Source organism: Procambarus clarkii, chromosome 8 (assembly GCF_040958095.1).
Source record: "Procambarus clarkii isolate CNS0578487 chromosome 8, FALCON_Pclarkii_2.0, whole genome shotgun sequence".
In the NCBI taxonomy this organism is placed as follows: Eukaryota; Metazoa; Arthropoda; class Malacostraca; order Decapoda; family Cambaridae; genus Procambarus; species Procambarus clarkii.
This window is the reverse complement of record NC_091157.1, coordinates 39,123,157-39,139,984: the sequence shown is the minus strand read 5'-3', so window position 1 is coordinate 39,139,984 and position 16,828 is coordinate 39,123,157. Positions and strand designations below refer to the sequence as shown.

Below are 16,828 nucleotides of genomic sequence, written 5' to 3'. Positions count from 1 at the left end.
ATAACTGACATAAAAATATATGTATCTTAAAATTATGGAAATGTGCAATAGACTCGGGGGCAAGACTGGTCATACTCACAATAATCACCTGTGTTGCATCAGTAATCTCATTTCAACAAGATTTAAGTTGCCTGTTAACAAACTTTTTTTTTAAACATTTAATTCCGTAATAAATTTAAGTAGTTAACTAGGTGTACCTTTACTTGGTACTCTGGCTACCTCCCACTATCCAAAATGGCGGCGAGATCCACCTATGATTATACAAGTGAGATACATAAATCATTATCTACTAGTATAATCAGAGGATGTATGTCACCACACACATGATATCTGAACTGCCAATGCGAGCGCCGATCCGTATAGACACCTGAAACAAGGTACATGTCTTTGGATAAAGGTGATAACCAATGCTCAGTGCACAGCTCTGCTCAGCACTTGAGCCATGAGGAACAAGTCTGGCTGAGAGTTCACCATTCTCTCACAATTTACCAGCATGCAACAACTGGGTGAGTACAGGGTTCAGCCACACTCAAATGTCTCAGTTCAACATCAAACTGGTCACTTGAGTGTGAGGTGAAGCTCCCTTGTGTGCAGCTCTGAAGCCTATATGTTAGTTCTCTCTGTTGATTAAATAGCGATGCTCTGTACTGATTGGAATCTCGTGTTGCCCTTCTGTCCAAGCACGATCGAAGACATGAAGTGATTCATCGGGTACTGGTCCAGTCACAGTAGGCTCGCAGGAATACCATTCATCCATACTGTGAGAACGTGGTAGTCCACAACAATTCCCATGAACACCTTACTAGTCAATGAGCATAGTATGTTTTCTCTCCAGAGATGTTGGGCGCTAAACTCTACATAGTTGCAAATGATGTGCATGTCGTTGTTACTGTTCACGTGAGGTTACCTGTGAACAAATTGTTCCCTTCATCCCGACACTGTAGCTGTAGTCAACGTCAGATGGTTCTTTCCAGTGACCATGTGAGTATTTGATTAATATATATCGTAAAACACTGCTTAATGTAACAATCAGTAATCGTTTAATATTTCTGTATGTAATGAAATCTCATCATTTGATTCTATGGAAATATAGGAAATATAATATCCGGTTTTGAATTGTAATCAACCCACATCAGACGGATGGATCTGATCCTTATACCAGGTTTCTAAACAAGCCTCACGATCCAGTCGTCACTTGTGGCCAAAACGGCTTCACTCCTGAGGCAGGTCCTGTGCTCAGGACACTCCTGAGGCAGGTCATGTGCTCAGGACACTCCTGAGGCAGGTCCTGTGCTCAGGACACTCCTGAGGCAGGTCCTGTGCTCAGGACACTCCTGAGGCAGGTCCTGTGCTCAGGACACTCCTGAGGCAGGTCCTGTGCTCAGGACACTCCTCAGGCAGGTCATGTGCTCAGGACACTCCTGAGGCAGGTCCTGTGCTCAGGACACTCCTGAGGCAGGTCCTGTGCTCAGGACACTCCTGAGGCAGGTCCTGTGCTCAGGACACTCCTGAGGCAGGTCCTGTGCTCAGGACACTTCTGAGGCAGGTCCTGTGCTCAGGACAATATGACTGAGACAGTGCAAGCCGAGCTTGACATGCCTTACCATAGTAGTAATAGCATCTTGCAGCTGCAGCTGCATCTTAGAGACTTGACAGTAAAGTTAGAATTTACAGGAAGACGAACATACCATCTCTGTGAGTGTGCCACCAGACTCAGTCCGGAGGAAGGACTTGAGGTCGCCTCTCTCCATCAGCTCCATGACAACATATATGGGGGGGAAGTTGGCCACCACTCCCACCAGACGTACCACGAAGTTGGAGTTGATGTCTCTGTCAGTATAAACGAAGCTTTACTCAGCATGTGTGATTTACTTCATGAATGTAAATCCTACAAATATACCAGTTATAAGGAGAAGAGCGCACGGCAATGTACTGGTCTGCTTACGGTTTATATAAGAGAACCCCCCCCCCATTAATCAAGAGAAAACTGCAGCAATGTGGTTGGGATAAAGCCGGTTGCCCTAGGGGCCAGATTCACGAATCATTTACGCAAGTACTTACGAATGTGTACATCTTTCCTCAATCTTTGACGGCTTTGGTTACATTTATTAAACGGTTTACAAGCATGAAAACTTCCCAATCAACTGTTATTATGGCTATAAACAGCCTCCTGGTGCTTCGGAGCTCATTAACTGTTTAATAATTGTAAACAAAGCTCCCAAAGACTGAGAAAAGATGGACAGGTTCGCAAGTGTTTGCGTAACTGTTTCGTGAACAGGACAACCGACACACACGCGCCACCAACTGAACCACTAGTCATCTTTCACCACAATAAAACAACGTAATTATTACTCAAACACTGTAACTCACTGCATGACAACTGACACTGTAACTCACTGCATGACAACTGACCCTAACTCACTGCATGACAACTGGCACTGTAACTCACAGCATGACAACTGACCCTAACTCACTACATGACAACTGACACTGTAACTCACTACATGACAACTGACACTGTAACTCACTACATGACAACTGACACTGTAACTCACTACATGACAACTGACACTGTAACTCACTACATGACAACTGACACTGTAACTCACTGCATGACAACTGCCTCCTGCAGGAAGCGCTTGACGTCGGAGTAGGTGGCCTTGTCATTGAGGACCTTCACCGCCACCTTCACCTCCGCCCCAGGCTCCGTGCTCAGAACACCTTTGTACACCAAGCCGAAACATCCCTCGCCCAGCAGGTGCTCAAGGTTGACCTCCAGGGCCTCACTCTTGATGACGTACTTCTCTCTGATCTGCTCCAGCGTGTCACCCAGCAACAGTTCTGAGATCATCAAATGTTGTTCTCAACATCACCAGGGAACATGTTTAACATAGTCTGGAGAACATTGTCTTATAACACGAGATCAGACAATTAACCTGTGTGTTAACTTGAGTACTACACCAACACACTCAACCATTATCCTCACAGGTAATATATATAAATAATAAAATGTACTACTTTGTTAAATGATTTTTCTCTGAATTCAAAACGCGTAAATTTGAGACTTAAGAAAGTTAAATATTTTACAATTGTATTTTATGAAAATAAATTTTATTGCACCAAAGGTTAACAAATTAAACTAAAAGACAACAAACTACTCTGCAAGTCAACAAACTACTCTGCAAGTCAACAAACTACTCCGAGAGTCAACAAACTACTCTGCAAGTCAACAAACTACTCTGCAAGTCAACAAACTACTCTGCATGTCAACAAACTACTCTGCAAGTCAACAAACTACTCTGCAAGTCAACAAACTACTCCGAGAGTCAACAAACTACTCTGCAAGTCAACAAACTACTCTGCAAGTTAACAAACTACTCCGAGAGTCAACAAACTACTCTGCATGTCAACAAACTACTCTGCAAGTCAACAAACTACTCTGAAAGTCAACAAACTACTCCGAGAGTCAACAAACTACTCTGCATGTCAACAAACTACTCTGAAAGTCAACAAACTACTCCGAGAGTCAACAAACTATTCTGCAAGTCAACAAACTATTCTGCAAGTCAACAAACTATTCTGCAAGTCAACAAACTACTCTGCAAGTCAACAAACTACTCTGCAAGTCAACAAACTACTCTGCAAGTCAACAAACTACTCTGCAAGTCAACAAACTACTCTGCAAGTCAACAAACTACTCTGCAAGTCAACAAACTACTCTGCAAGTCAACAAACTACTCTGCAAGTCAACAAACTATTCTGCAAGTCAACAAACTACTTTGCAAGTCAACAAACTACTCAGCAAGTCAACAAACTACTCTGCAAGTCAACAAACTACTTTGTAAGTCAACAAACTACTCTGTAAGTCAACAAACTACTCTGTAAGTCAACAAACTATTCTGCAAGTCAACAAACTACTCTGCAAGTCAACAAACTACTCTGCAAGTCAACAAACTACTCTGCAAGTCAACAAACTATTCTGTAAGTCAACAAACTACTTTGTAAGTCAACAAACTATTCTGTAAGTCAACAAACTACTCTGCAAGTCAACAAACTACTCTGCAAGTCAACAAACTACTCTGCAAGTCAACAAACTACTCTGCAAGTCAACAAACTATTGCAGTGGAAGGAAATCACAGGTTCATGACAAATAGTATAAACAAGGAGTTGGGTATTTAGTCTCTCAAGATAACCTCAAGATAACCTCAAGATAACCTCAAGAAAAAGGGATATATAACAAAAATAATAATTGTAATGTGAAGAGTTAAAATTATATTATTATGTGTTGCTTTCGTCAACACGCGGCCAAAAAGCAACAAGTCATATGGAAAGAGCACAAAAATTTTAACGCTGTGGTCAAGAACGTCACAAATGCAGTGTTAAACAGTGAAGGAAGTTGTGTTCTTTGTAATGCAAATTTAGTTAAATATTTAATATTATATTGAGAAATTTTAATAAATGATCACCTCCTGATGTAGACTAAACAATACAATAACTTTACCTCTTGGTGTAGACTAAACAATACAATAACTTTACCTCTTGGTGTAGACTAAACAATACAATAACTTTACCTCCATGTGTAGACTAAACAATACAATAACTTTACCTCCTGGTGTAGACTAAACAGTAAAATAATATATAATTGTTTAGAAAATATACCCTTAAATAATTATTAGAGTTACCTTACAATGAATTTTGGTAACATGAGTTTTCTTTTCAATTAAGAAGAATTAGTAAGAATATATATATATATATATATATATATATATATATATATATATATATATATATATATATATGTATATATATATATATATATATATATATATATATATATATATATATATATATATATATATATATATATATATATATATATATATATATAAGAAGGAAAGTGAAACGCCATGCAACCTCTGAAGAGACAACTAACACAACACCTATACCCCCTATTAGACTATTTTACAAGAACTTCTTCTCCACAGCTCATGAAACGGAGGAAAGGGTCCTGAAAGATATTGTTAATAGAAACGTTATCCCTACAGACAAAAATCAGAGGATACAACTGACGATATACTATAAAACCAGAAAAACGGCCAGCCTACTCATGAGAAACTCTCCAGACACAAAGCAGAACGCTTTAAAAGAGACCAACGTCGTCTATGCCTTCAAATGCCCTCTTGGGGACTGTAAGCTCCAAAAAACCCAGTATATAGGCAAGACAACAACATCTCTTTCTAGGCGTTTAACGATGCATAAGCAACAGGGCTCCATTAAGGAACATATAATTTCTTCCCACAACCAAACCATCGCCAGAGAAATCCTAGTAAACAACACAGAAATCATCGATAGATACAGCGATAGCAGACGGCTTGACGTTTGCGAGGCACTACACATTAAGAAGTCAACACCAGCAATCAACAGCCAATTAATGCACAACTATATTCTACCCACCTCAAGACTCCGCTCCAATATAGAAGCATCAAGAAATATGGACCAATAGGCTTTCTACAATCACTTCCATTCAATACCCATTGTTTCGTGTTCTGTCTTGTGTTGATGAATTTAATACCCTATTAATACCACCTCACCCCATCCACCTCACTCAAATGTAGATATAAACAAATCGGAGATGTGTAAGTTCTATTCAGTTGTGTATGTGTAAACTAAAGTCTTTGAAAATGTATTAAGTTTTACGAAACGCGCTCAAGTGTCGCGTCAGACTAGAAATAAAAATGAATTTTGGAGAATTGATTTTTGAATTACCACCAGCAGTGAAAAGAAATGTACGAAAGATTGAGAAAATTCGTGTTAGAATTATTAATCTTACTTTTTCGGTCATATTTAATAATATATGTCTACAGGAAAGACTGCTACCAAAATATACTAATATATATATATATATATACATATATATATATATATATATATATATATATATATATATATATATATATATATATATATATATATATATATATGTCGTACCTAGTAGCCAGAACGCACTTCTCAGCCTACTATGCAAGGCCCAATTTGCCTAATAAGCCAAGTTTTCATGAATTAACTGTTTTTCGACTACCTAACCTACCTAACCTAACCTAACCTAACTTTTTCGGCTACCTAACCTAACCTAACCAATAAAGATAGGTTAGGTTAGGTTAGGTAGGGTTGGTTAGGTTCGGTCATATATCTACGTTAGTTTTAACTCAAATTAAAAATAATGAACTCATACATAATAAAATGGATAGATTTATCATTCCATTAGAAAAAAAAATCGAAAAATATATAAATTCATGAACATTTGGCTTATTAGGCAAATCGGGCCTTGCACAGTAGGCCGAGAAGTGCGTTCTGGCTACTAGGTACGACATATATATATATATATATATATATATATATATATATATATATATATATATATATATATGTCGTACCTAGTAGCCAGAATGCACTTCTCAGCCTACTATGCAAGGCCTGATTTGCCTAATAAGCCAAGTTTTCTTGAATTAATATATTTTCTCTAATTTTTTTCTTATGAAATGATAAAGCTACCCATTTCATTATGTATGAGGTAAAAAAAATTTTATTGGAGTTAAAATTAACGTAGATATATGACCAAACCTAACCAACCCTACCTAACCTAACCTAACCTATCTTTATAGGTTAGGTTCGGTTTGGTAGCAGAAAAAGTTAGGTTAGGTTAGGTTAGGTAGGTTAGGTAGTCGAAAAACAATTATTTCATGAAAACTTGGCTTATTATGCAAATTGGGCCTTGCATAGTAGGCTGAGAAGTGCGTTCTGGCTACTAGGTACGACATATATATATATATATATATATATATATATATATATATATATATATATATATATATATATATATTATTAAATATGACCGAAAAAGTAAGATTAATAATTCTAACACGAATTTTCTCAATCTTTCGTACATTACGCTTCACTGTTGGAGGTAAATCAAAAATCACTTCTCCAAAATTCATTTTTATTTCTAGTCTGACGCGACACGGGCGCGTTTCGTAAAACTTATTACATTTTCAAAGACTTCACAAATACACAACTGATTAGAACGTATCTCTGATTTTATATCTACATTTGAGTGAGGTGGGAAGGGTGATGTGGCATTAACACAAGACAGAACAGGAGGGGATATTAATAGGGTATTAAAAGTATCAACACAAGACAGAACAGAAACAATGGGTATTGAATAGAAGTGTTTGTAGAAAGCCTATTGGTCCATATTTCTTGATGCTTCTATATTGGAGCGGAGTCTTGAGGTGGGTAGAATATAGTTGTGCAATAATTGGCTGTTGATTGCTGGTGTTGACTTCTTGATGTGTAGTGCCTCGCAAACGTCAAGCCGCCTGCTATCGCTGTATCAATCGATGATTTCTGTGTTGTTTACTAGGATTTCTCTGGCGATGGTTTGGTTATGGGAAGAGATTATATGTTCCTTAATGGAGCCCTGTTGCTTATGCATCGTTAAACGCCTAGAAAGAGATGTTGTTGTCTTGCCTATATACTGGGTTTTTTGGAGCTTACAGTCCCCAAGTGGGCATTTGAAGGCATAGACGACATTAGTCTCTTTTAAAGCGTTCTGTTTTGTGTCTGGAGAGTTTCTCATGAGTAGGCTGGCCGTTTTTCTGGTTTTATAGTAAATCGTCAGTTGTATCCTCTGATTTTTGTCTGTAGGGATAACGTTTCTATTAACAATATCTTTCAGGACCCTTTCCTCCGTTTTATGAGCTGTGGAAAAGAAGTTCCTGAAAAATAGTCTAATAGGGGGTATAGGTGTTGTGTTAGTTGTCTCTTCAGAGGTTGCATCGAAGACATCATAAGAAGGAAAGTGAAAAGCCATGCAACCTCTGAAGAGACAACTAACACAACACCTATACCCCCTATTAGACTATTTTACAGGAACTTCTTTTCCACAGCTCATAAAACGGAGGAAAGGGTCCTGAAAGATATTGTTAATAGAAACGTTATCCCTACAGACAAAAATCAGAGGATACAACTGACGATTTACTATAAAACCAGAAAAACGGCCAGCCTACTCATGAGAAACTCTCCAGACACAAAACAGAACGCTTTAAAAGAGACTAATGTCGTCTATGCCTTCAAATGCCCACTTGGGGACTGTAAGCTCCAAAAAACCCAGTATATAGGCAAGACAACAACATCTCTTTCTAGGCGTTTAACGATGCATAAGCAACAGGGCTCCATTAAGGAACATATAATCTCTTCCCATAACCAAACCATCGCCAGAGAAATCCTAGTAAACAACACAGAAATCATCGATAGATACAGCGATAGCAGGCGGCTTGACGTTTGCGAGGCACTACACATCAAGAAGTCAACACCAGCAATCAACAGCCAATTATTGCACAACTATATTCTACCCACCTCAAGACTCCGCTCCAATATAGAAGCATCAAGAAATATGGACCAATAGGCTTTCTACAAACACTTCTATTCAATACCCATTGTTTCTGTTCTGTCTTGTGTTGATACTTTTAATACCCTATTAATATCCCCTCCTGTTCTGTCTTGTGTTAATGCCACATCACCCTTCCCACCTCACTCAAATGTAGATATAAAATGAGAGATACGTTCTAATCAGTTGTGTATTTGTGAAGTCTTTGAAAATGTAATAAGTTTTACGAAACGCGCCCGTGTCGCGTCAGACTAGAAATAAAAATGAATTTTGGAGAAGTGATTTTTGATTTACCTCCAACAGTGAAGCGTAATGTACGAAAGATTGAGAAAATTCGTGTTAGAATTATTAATCTTACTTTTTCGGTCATATTTAATAATATATGTCTACAGGAAAGACTGCTACCAAAATATACTAATATATATATATATATATATATATATATATATATATATATATATATATATATATATATATATATATATGTGTGTGTGTATATGTCGTACCTAGTAGCCAGAACGCACTTCTCAGCCTACTATGCAAGGCCCGATTTGCCTAATAAGCCAAGTTTTCATGAATTAATTGTTTTTCGACTACCTAACCTACCTAACCTAACCTAACTTTTTCGGCTACCTAACTTAACCTAACCTATAAAGATAGGTTAGGTTAGGTTAGGTATGGTTGGTTAGGTTCGGTCATATATCTAAGTTAATTTTAACTCCAATAAATAAAAAATGACCTCATACATAATGAAATGGGTAGCTTTATCATTTCATAAGAAAAAAATTAGAAAAAATATATTAATTCAGGAAAACTTGGCTTATTAGGCAAATCGGGCCTTGCATAGTAGGCCGAGAAGTGCATTCTGGCTACTAGGTACGACATTTATATATATATATGAGAAAGAGAATGGTGTTACCTCCATAGTTGGGGTTGTGGGTGACGTACTGGGGAGTGTGGAGGTGAGAGGCCAGTCTGCGGCGCCTGTGGCAGGTGAGGACTGTCATCATACAGACCCCCAGCACACCGCCACACACGAAAGCGCTCATGAAGGTCCATAACCAATATGTTCCTGGGATCTGACAATGAATATTCATGCTTAAAATTTACTTTTTAATTTCCCGTATTACATTTCACAAATATAATTTGTATCAAGTTTACAAGTTATAACAGAAGAACATGTGAAGGAATCATACCTGAATATTTCTATTAGCAATACTTTAAAAGCACTACGCAAGCCTTTTCTGCAGTCAATACTTAGCTCAGGTCAACCACAATAGTTGAATAAATCATTACACTCCACAATCCCCTCCAGCATTCAGTCCTCACCCTCAGCCTTCACCCCCTCTCTTTCAGGCCCCACTGTTCCCCACAGTCTCTGTCTTCACCCTCATCCTTCACCCCCTCACACACCCATGATCCATGATGGCCTCACCCCACCTCATGATGAGGTGACTACTCTCCTACTCTCAACCCACCTCCTCCCTATCCCCCATCCCCCCTCGCACTATCCCACTCTCTCCCATGCTCCTCCACACAAGGAACACGGAGCAATAATACCATTACAATGAATTACAACAAGAGGTAAGCAGCCTTCAGTCACATTCATCAACTTGTATAATTACACACCGCCTTCAGACCACAACTGTTCAAAGGCTCACCTTCAGACTAGAGCTGTTCAGAGGCGCTCTTTTATACCAGCGCTGTTAAGAGGCTGAACTTCGGACAATCACTGTTCATAAATTCACCTTCAATTTGCACTGTTGACAGGCTCACTTTCAACAGTGCTAGCCGGTGCTCACAGGTGTTGACCACCGGTGTCCAAACATTCACTTTCAGACTACCGTTGCTTAAAAGGGCTCCATTCAGACCAACGCAGTTCAAAGGCTCACCTTTAGACTAGCGCAGTTCAAAAGCTCGCCATCTGACCTGCACTGTTTAAAGGCTCATATTTAGACCAGCACTGTTTAAACGTTCACCTTCAAACGAGCACTGTTCAAAGGTTCACCTTCAGACCAGCAATGTTCAAAGGTTTATCATCAGACCAGTTCAGTTCAAAGTCTCACCTTTAGACCATATTCCAGAGTAACAAAGGTACCACTGCCCAATTGCACAAGGTGACACCAGAGGCACTTCAATACTAGTAAGAAATCATATCAATGCCACGGCAATCACAGACCTGACTGACTGTGGTGAGATCGTCGAAATTATGGGAGTTAATCTCACTATGATAAACTCAACGCTGTCCATCTGCAATGTATACAAGAGCCACGGAGAACACGATATGGATATCTCTGCAATCTTTGAAACAGCAGTTACTACACCTACTATCATCTCGGGTGAATTCAACGATCATAGTGAATTACTACTTGATTCACCAAGAACCGACACCAATGTTAAACATATTGAACACCTTTTTGGATGAAGTGCCTGAAGTCCGTCTGCTTAACTCGACGGAACCAACCAACATTGGTGGGTGGAACTGGATCTCACGTTTGTTTCCACCAGTATTTATGAGTTGTGTCATTGGTCAGTTGATCATGTACTGACTAGTGACCACTTTGCTACAAGAACAGTTATTAATATAGCACTACCTCCCAGACCTCCAGCTCCCGAGCCCGGATGGGACTTTATCAAAACAGATAGGATGAAATTTCAGGAATCTCTTGAAATTTGGTACCAAATCTACACTCCGCCTGACAACACTGAAGATATGGAAAAAGATTTAGTAAATGCAATACATAGAGCAGCAAATCACTCCATCCCCAAGAAGAAAACAATTACCCAACAGCATAAAGACCATTGGTATTACTGTGGTAGGATCAAAGAACTACATAATAGACTAAATTGTGCACAAAAGAATTTCAGACGACAAAGAACCCAAGCTAATCTGGAACTCCTTAGAGCTGTTCGAAATCATGTGCATGAAGAAACAGCAACAATCAAAGAAAAAAAATTGCTCGAATGGTGTACCAAGCTAAATCAGCATACATCTTTTGGGCGACATCTGGAGGTAGAACAACAAGGCCAAAGGAAAGTTGCCTCCAGCTCCGCCCCATCATGTTCATTCAGAGCAAGAAGCAGAAAGATTTGCATATCTATTTGCTTCAAGAGTCACCTCCACTCAACTTCCTCAAGCCACTCTGACTCACAAACAAACACTTCAAGCAGCAAGATGGAAAAAAATAGATGATGCTTTAGCCTTACCTGACGAACTAGACCAACCTTTCAATCTGAAAGAACTCAGAAGAGCTACAAAGAAAAGTAAAAACACAGCTCCAGGTGAGGACAAAATCACTTACAACATGCTGGCCAAGCTAGGAGAAAAAGATGAAGAAGCCTTTTTGAATCTCATCAACAGAGTATGGTTGACAAGAACTCGACCACTCTCTTGGAATTGTGCAATTATAGTTCCCATTCCAAAACCCAAAGACCCAGGAAATCCAAGACCCATCTCCTTAACAAGCTGTCTGGCGAAAGCTGCAGAAAGAATGTCTCTTAATCGAATTAAATGGAAAGCCAATCAACTGCACCAAAATATGTTTGCTTACAGAAAAGGTGTGGGAACCACAGAATGTGCAATCCGTTCTCGCACTTGCTTATAGTCAATATTGGCTTATTTAATAAGTGCATATGTGACATACTAATTGATTGTGAATATTTTAGTTTACCTTGAAAAGCTTCATAGAAAACACCGACCTCACCTAACCTTCTTAGTATGTTAAGATAAGCATCTTATTGCTTGTTAATTACAATTATTACTTAACCTATACCATTGATAGGTTAAGTAATAATTGTAAATAAGAAGCAATAAGATGCTTATCTTAACATACTAAGAAGGTTAGGTGAGGTCGGTGTTTTCTATGAAGCTTTTCAAGGTAAACTAAAATATTCACAATCAATTAGTATGTCACATATGCACTTATTAAATAAGCCAGTATTGACTATAAGCAAGTGCGAGAACAGGTTGGAATGTCTTACCACCCTCCTGGAAAAATCAATGACACACCAGGAATCCTTATTTTTCTGGACCTAGAAAAAGCCTTCGAGCTTGCCAATGCTGTGCTGCCTGGTAGATAAGGAAATTAACGGACACGCTCTTGTCTTTGACAAACAAAGTCTGCTTAACAGACACTAAAGTCAAATTCCAATGAAAAATATCCTCCTCAAAGAGGCTGGAAAATGGAACTCTGCAGGGTGAAATACTAAGCCCCTTCCTCTTCAACTGTCTCATGGAACAATGAAGTTCAAGTTACCAAAAGCCAAATTGCTTAACTATACAGACGGCTTTGTGGTCATCATCAATGGCAAAGGCGCCAGGAACCTGGACTAAAAATCCTAGACATCATCAGGGAGGTAGAATGCATAGCAATGAAAATAAACAGAAATAAAACCAAAGCAATGGCCATTAAAATGAGAACTCTAGACATCAGAGTCGCAATACAAGGACAAGAAATTGAGTTGTCACCTCTTTTCAATACCTTGGAGTAATAATAGACAGAAGTTAAAATTCACTAAAGAAATGTAATATCTTCGGCAACGTTGTAAAGCCAGAAACTTAGCTTTGCGCTTTGTGACAAGTCTTAGAATAACCACCATGACAGCAAAACTTGTTCGAACCTCTGCAAGACTGTCAATCAAAGATAGCATACACAGATCGCTTCACAGAAACCTTCAATGTAGAACAAGTGCATGGACGGATATCTGGTCAAGATTCTAAAGAAAGTGGACTTGAAACAGACCATTAAATACAATGAAGATAGACCATATCAGCACTTTCGGCAGCCTCCTCCATGGGAAGAATCGAGTCTAAAGATAATCATTGAAGGATTACAGTTACCAGTTAAAAAATCAGCATGTGCAGCAGTCATAGAACAGTCACTTTGAACACTCAAAACAGTCATAGAACAACATGGAAAGCATCTCAAGACAGACAACAACTCACATCTTCACAGATAGATCAGTTGATCAAGAAAGAGATTCTGCTGGGGCAGCAGTTTACACTAAGAACCTTTAATCTTACTGTAGCATGAATAGTGGATGCTCAATATTGCTAAACAGAATTATATGCACTGAAGGAGGCCATAAATTATGCATTGAGAATAATTTACATGATGCCATCATTCATACCACTAAATCTTCGCTCCAGGCATTGTTATTCAGCCTTGTATATAGATAATATACAACTCATCACAGAAATCTTACATCTAAGGAAAAGAAGCACACAATCTACGTGTTACGGTATGAACACCATTGCTGGAGTGTGGAGTGGCGATTTTGGCGCCATCTATGGATCTGCACTCCAACTCCCAGGTATTAGGTGAGACGCAGAAAATGCCATCTGTTGGTGGTGGTGTGGCGTCGGTGAAAGGCTCCTGTTTCTTCAGTTAGAAGACGAGATCGATGATGATGACCTCTGGTGGGTAACGTAACGATATCAACGCCATCTAGGTTGTGCATGCGAATACAATTTCAGTTCCACAGTGAAGGATGTTAGCCTAAGGTCACCCATTATACAGTCTGTCTGGCTAATGATGTTTATGTTCACAGAACTGATGTGATGAAGCAATTATGCTGTGGCAGGTAGTTCACATTGGGCAGTCCAGAACTCCTGACTTGATCCTGTGAGAGGACAAAGTGGCCGCCGTCGGTAGTAACAGTGTGTTAGCTGCTGGACTTAATGTAGCAGCCCATCCTCTGAATGCTAAATACGTTGTAATACTAAATGTAATAAATACAATCCTGACTGTCAGCATACTACATAAATACACTTAATCGCCAGCATTGAAAAAAAATATTGTGAATATTAGATGGGTCCAAGGGTGCATACCTGCAGTAAGCTCCCCACTGGACAGGCCCGGGGTGCATACCTGCAGCAAGCTCCCCACTGGATGGGCCCGGGGTGCATACCTGCAGTAAGCTCCCCACTGCATGGGCCCGGGGTGCATACCTGCAGTAAGCTGCCCACAGGACGGGCCCGGGGGTGCATACCTGCAGTAAGCTGCCCACAGGACGGGCCTGGGGGTGCATACCTGCTGTAAGCTGCCCACAGGACGGGCCCGGGGGTGCATACCTGCAGTAAGCTGCCCACAGGATGAGCCTGGGGGTGCATACCTGCTGTAAGCTGCCCACAGGACGGGCCCGGGGGTGCATACCTGCAGTAAGCTGCCCACAGGATGGGCCCGGTGTGCATAACTGCAGTAAGCTCCCCACTGGACGGGCCCAGGGGTGCATACCTGCAGTAAGCTGCCCACAGGATGGGCCTGGGGTGCATACCTGCAGTAAGCTCCCCACTGGACGGGCCTGGGGTGCATATCTGCAGTAAGCTGCCCACAGGTCGGGCTCGGGGGTGCATACCTGCAGTAAGCTCCCCACTGGACGGGCCTGGGGTGCATATCTGCAGTAAGCTGCCCACAGGACGGGCTCGGGGGTGCATACCTGCAGTAAGCTAAACACAGGACGGGCTCGGGGGTGCATACCTGCTGTAAGCTGCCCACAGGACGGGCTCGGGGGTACATAACTGCAGTAAGTTGCCCACAGGATGGGCCTGGGGGTGCATACCTGCATGATAAGCAAATCAAATATTACGTAACTACCTGACCACATATGTAATTAGTTTGTCTTAAGTGTGGTGGTCAAATTCTCGAACTCTCTATGCTATAAAAGAGTGTTGATATATACTTTAACTCTGTAACTAATTTACCCAGACTGGTGCAATGCTTCGCTAAATGAGCTGTGGGATAGTTCTTGAGCCCATTATATACCTCTCACTTTTTCCACTACAACTCAAAGGATGGGTATGGGGCCACTATCACTAACAGGATGAGTATGGGGTTCGCTGCCTCTCGCAGGATGGGTATGGGGTTCACTACTATTCACAGGATGGGTATGGGGCCACTATCACTAAAAGGATGAGTATGGGGTTCGCTGCCTCTCACAGGATGGGTTTGGGTTTCACTACCAGTCACAGGATAGGTTTGCAGAGCACAATAAATGTAAACACTGAACATCATTGCAGTAAATACAACGAGTGTGTATGCGGGAGGGGAGAACCGCCACTATGGTGAGGTTAGGTGACACGAGAGGACCCACCTTGATGATCCTGGTAGTGTAGTGACCGTCGGCTCCCAGAGACCGCAACTTGATGCCCAGGTGGTATGTTGTGCCCGGCTGGAGGCCATCTAGCCGGTACCTGTAGCCGGCTGCGCGAGCCTCCTCCTCCAGCACGCACGCCTCCACCATGGTCTTGCCCTGTGGGTCCAATGGCTTTAACAGCATTCTTAATGGAATTGTTTCTTAGTTTCATTTAAATAGTAGAAGTTAGTTATATGTTTGGTCTAGGTATTTACCTGGATTGCAAGAGAAAGAAAAGATAAGAATGGATATGTAGATAATGTTGTGCAATTATTCCTGACTAGATGGCAGGATAAGGGCATCATGTAGTGCAATTATTCCTAGCTAGCTGGCAGGATAAGGCAGGATTGCACTCCTTGCAATCCAGGAGAGCAATTATTCTTGCCTAGATGGCAGGATAAGGGCATCATGGAGTGCAATCATTCTAGGCTAGATGGCAGGATAAGGGCATCATGGAGTGTAATCATTCCTGGCTAGATGGCAGGATAAGGGCATCATGGAGTACAATTATTCCTGGCTAGATGGCAGGATAAGGGCATCATGGAGTACAATTATTCCTGGCTAGATGGCAGGATAAGGGCATCATGGAGTACAATTATTCCTGGCTAGATGGCAGGATAAGGGCATCATGGAGTACAATTATTCCTGGCTAGATGGCAGGATAAGGGCATCATGGAGTACAATTATTCCTGGCTAGATGGCAGGATAAGGGCATCATGGAGTACAGTTATTCCTGGCTAGATGGCCTGACACGCTCAGTGTGTGGGTGTGAGTGAGGTTGTTTAATAAACACAGTGTGAGGGAGGGATATGCTCGTGGTGTGGCCCCGAGGCCTCGCTGTGTGTGGGTGCTGTAACACAACAATATGAAGTCTTACCTCATCTTATCATTCCATGATCTGAACTCATTTTCACAGACTTTTCACTGTAAATATTCATTATTGACAGATTTACTACAATGCCGTAGTGCTTCAATGAAAGTGAAGGACAGACTCAATATATGGGTGAGTGCATTAAAAAAAATTATTTTTGAATGTAACCTACAAATGTTCTCAAGGTGGTGTATACAATTTTGTGAACAAGATTCTAGGAGTTTGAGTCTGTAAATCTGGCAGAACGTCTCCCATGGCGTCCATCACCAGACGTCGTTGTGATTATGCTCCCCATGGACTTCCGGGGGACTACCTAGGGACGCGCCAAGGACTCGCCAGGAACTTCCCTGGGACTTTCCAGGGACTCGCCAGGGATT

The 16,828-nt window shown here is 40.7% G+C and overlaps 1 protein-coding gene across 3 annotated transcripts in view; it reads right to left on the bottom strand.

Annotated features, from left to right (window-relative positions):
* LOC123759723 (insulin-like growth factor 1 receptor) overlaps positions 1 to 16,828 on the bottom strand; it is a 476,359-nt gene that overhangs the window by 93,662 nt on the left and 365,869 nt on the right. For all 3 annotated transcript variants that reach the window (XM_069317552.1, XM_069317549.1, XM_069317548.1), the window contains 4 exons: positions 15,539 to 15,697; positions 9,366 to 9,525; positions 2,610 to 2,841; positions 1,689 to 1,830 (listed from right to left, as the gene is read on the bottom strand). In XM_069317552.1, the coding sequence (XP_069173653.1) occupies positions 1,689 to 1,830; positions 2,610 to 2,841; positions 9,366 to 9,525; positions 15,539 to 15,697 (693 nt within the window). The remainder of the gene's footprint in view (positions 1 to 1,688; positions 1,831 to 2,609; positions 2,842 to 9,365; positions 9,526 to 15,538; positions 15,698 to 16,828) is intronic.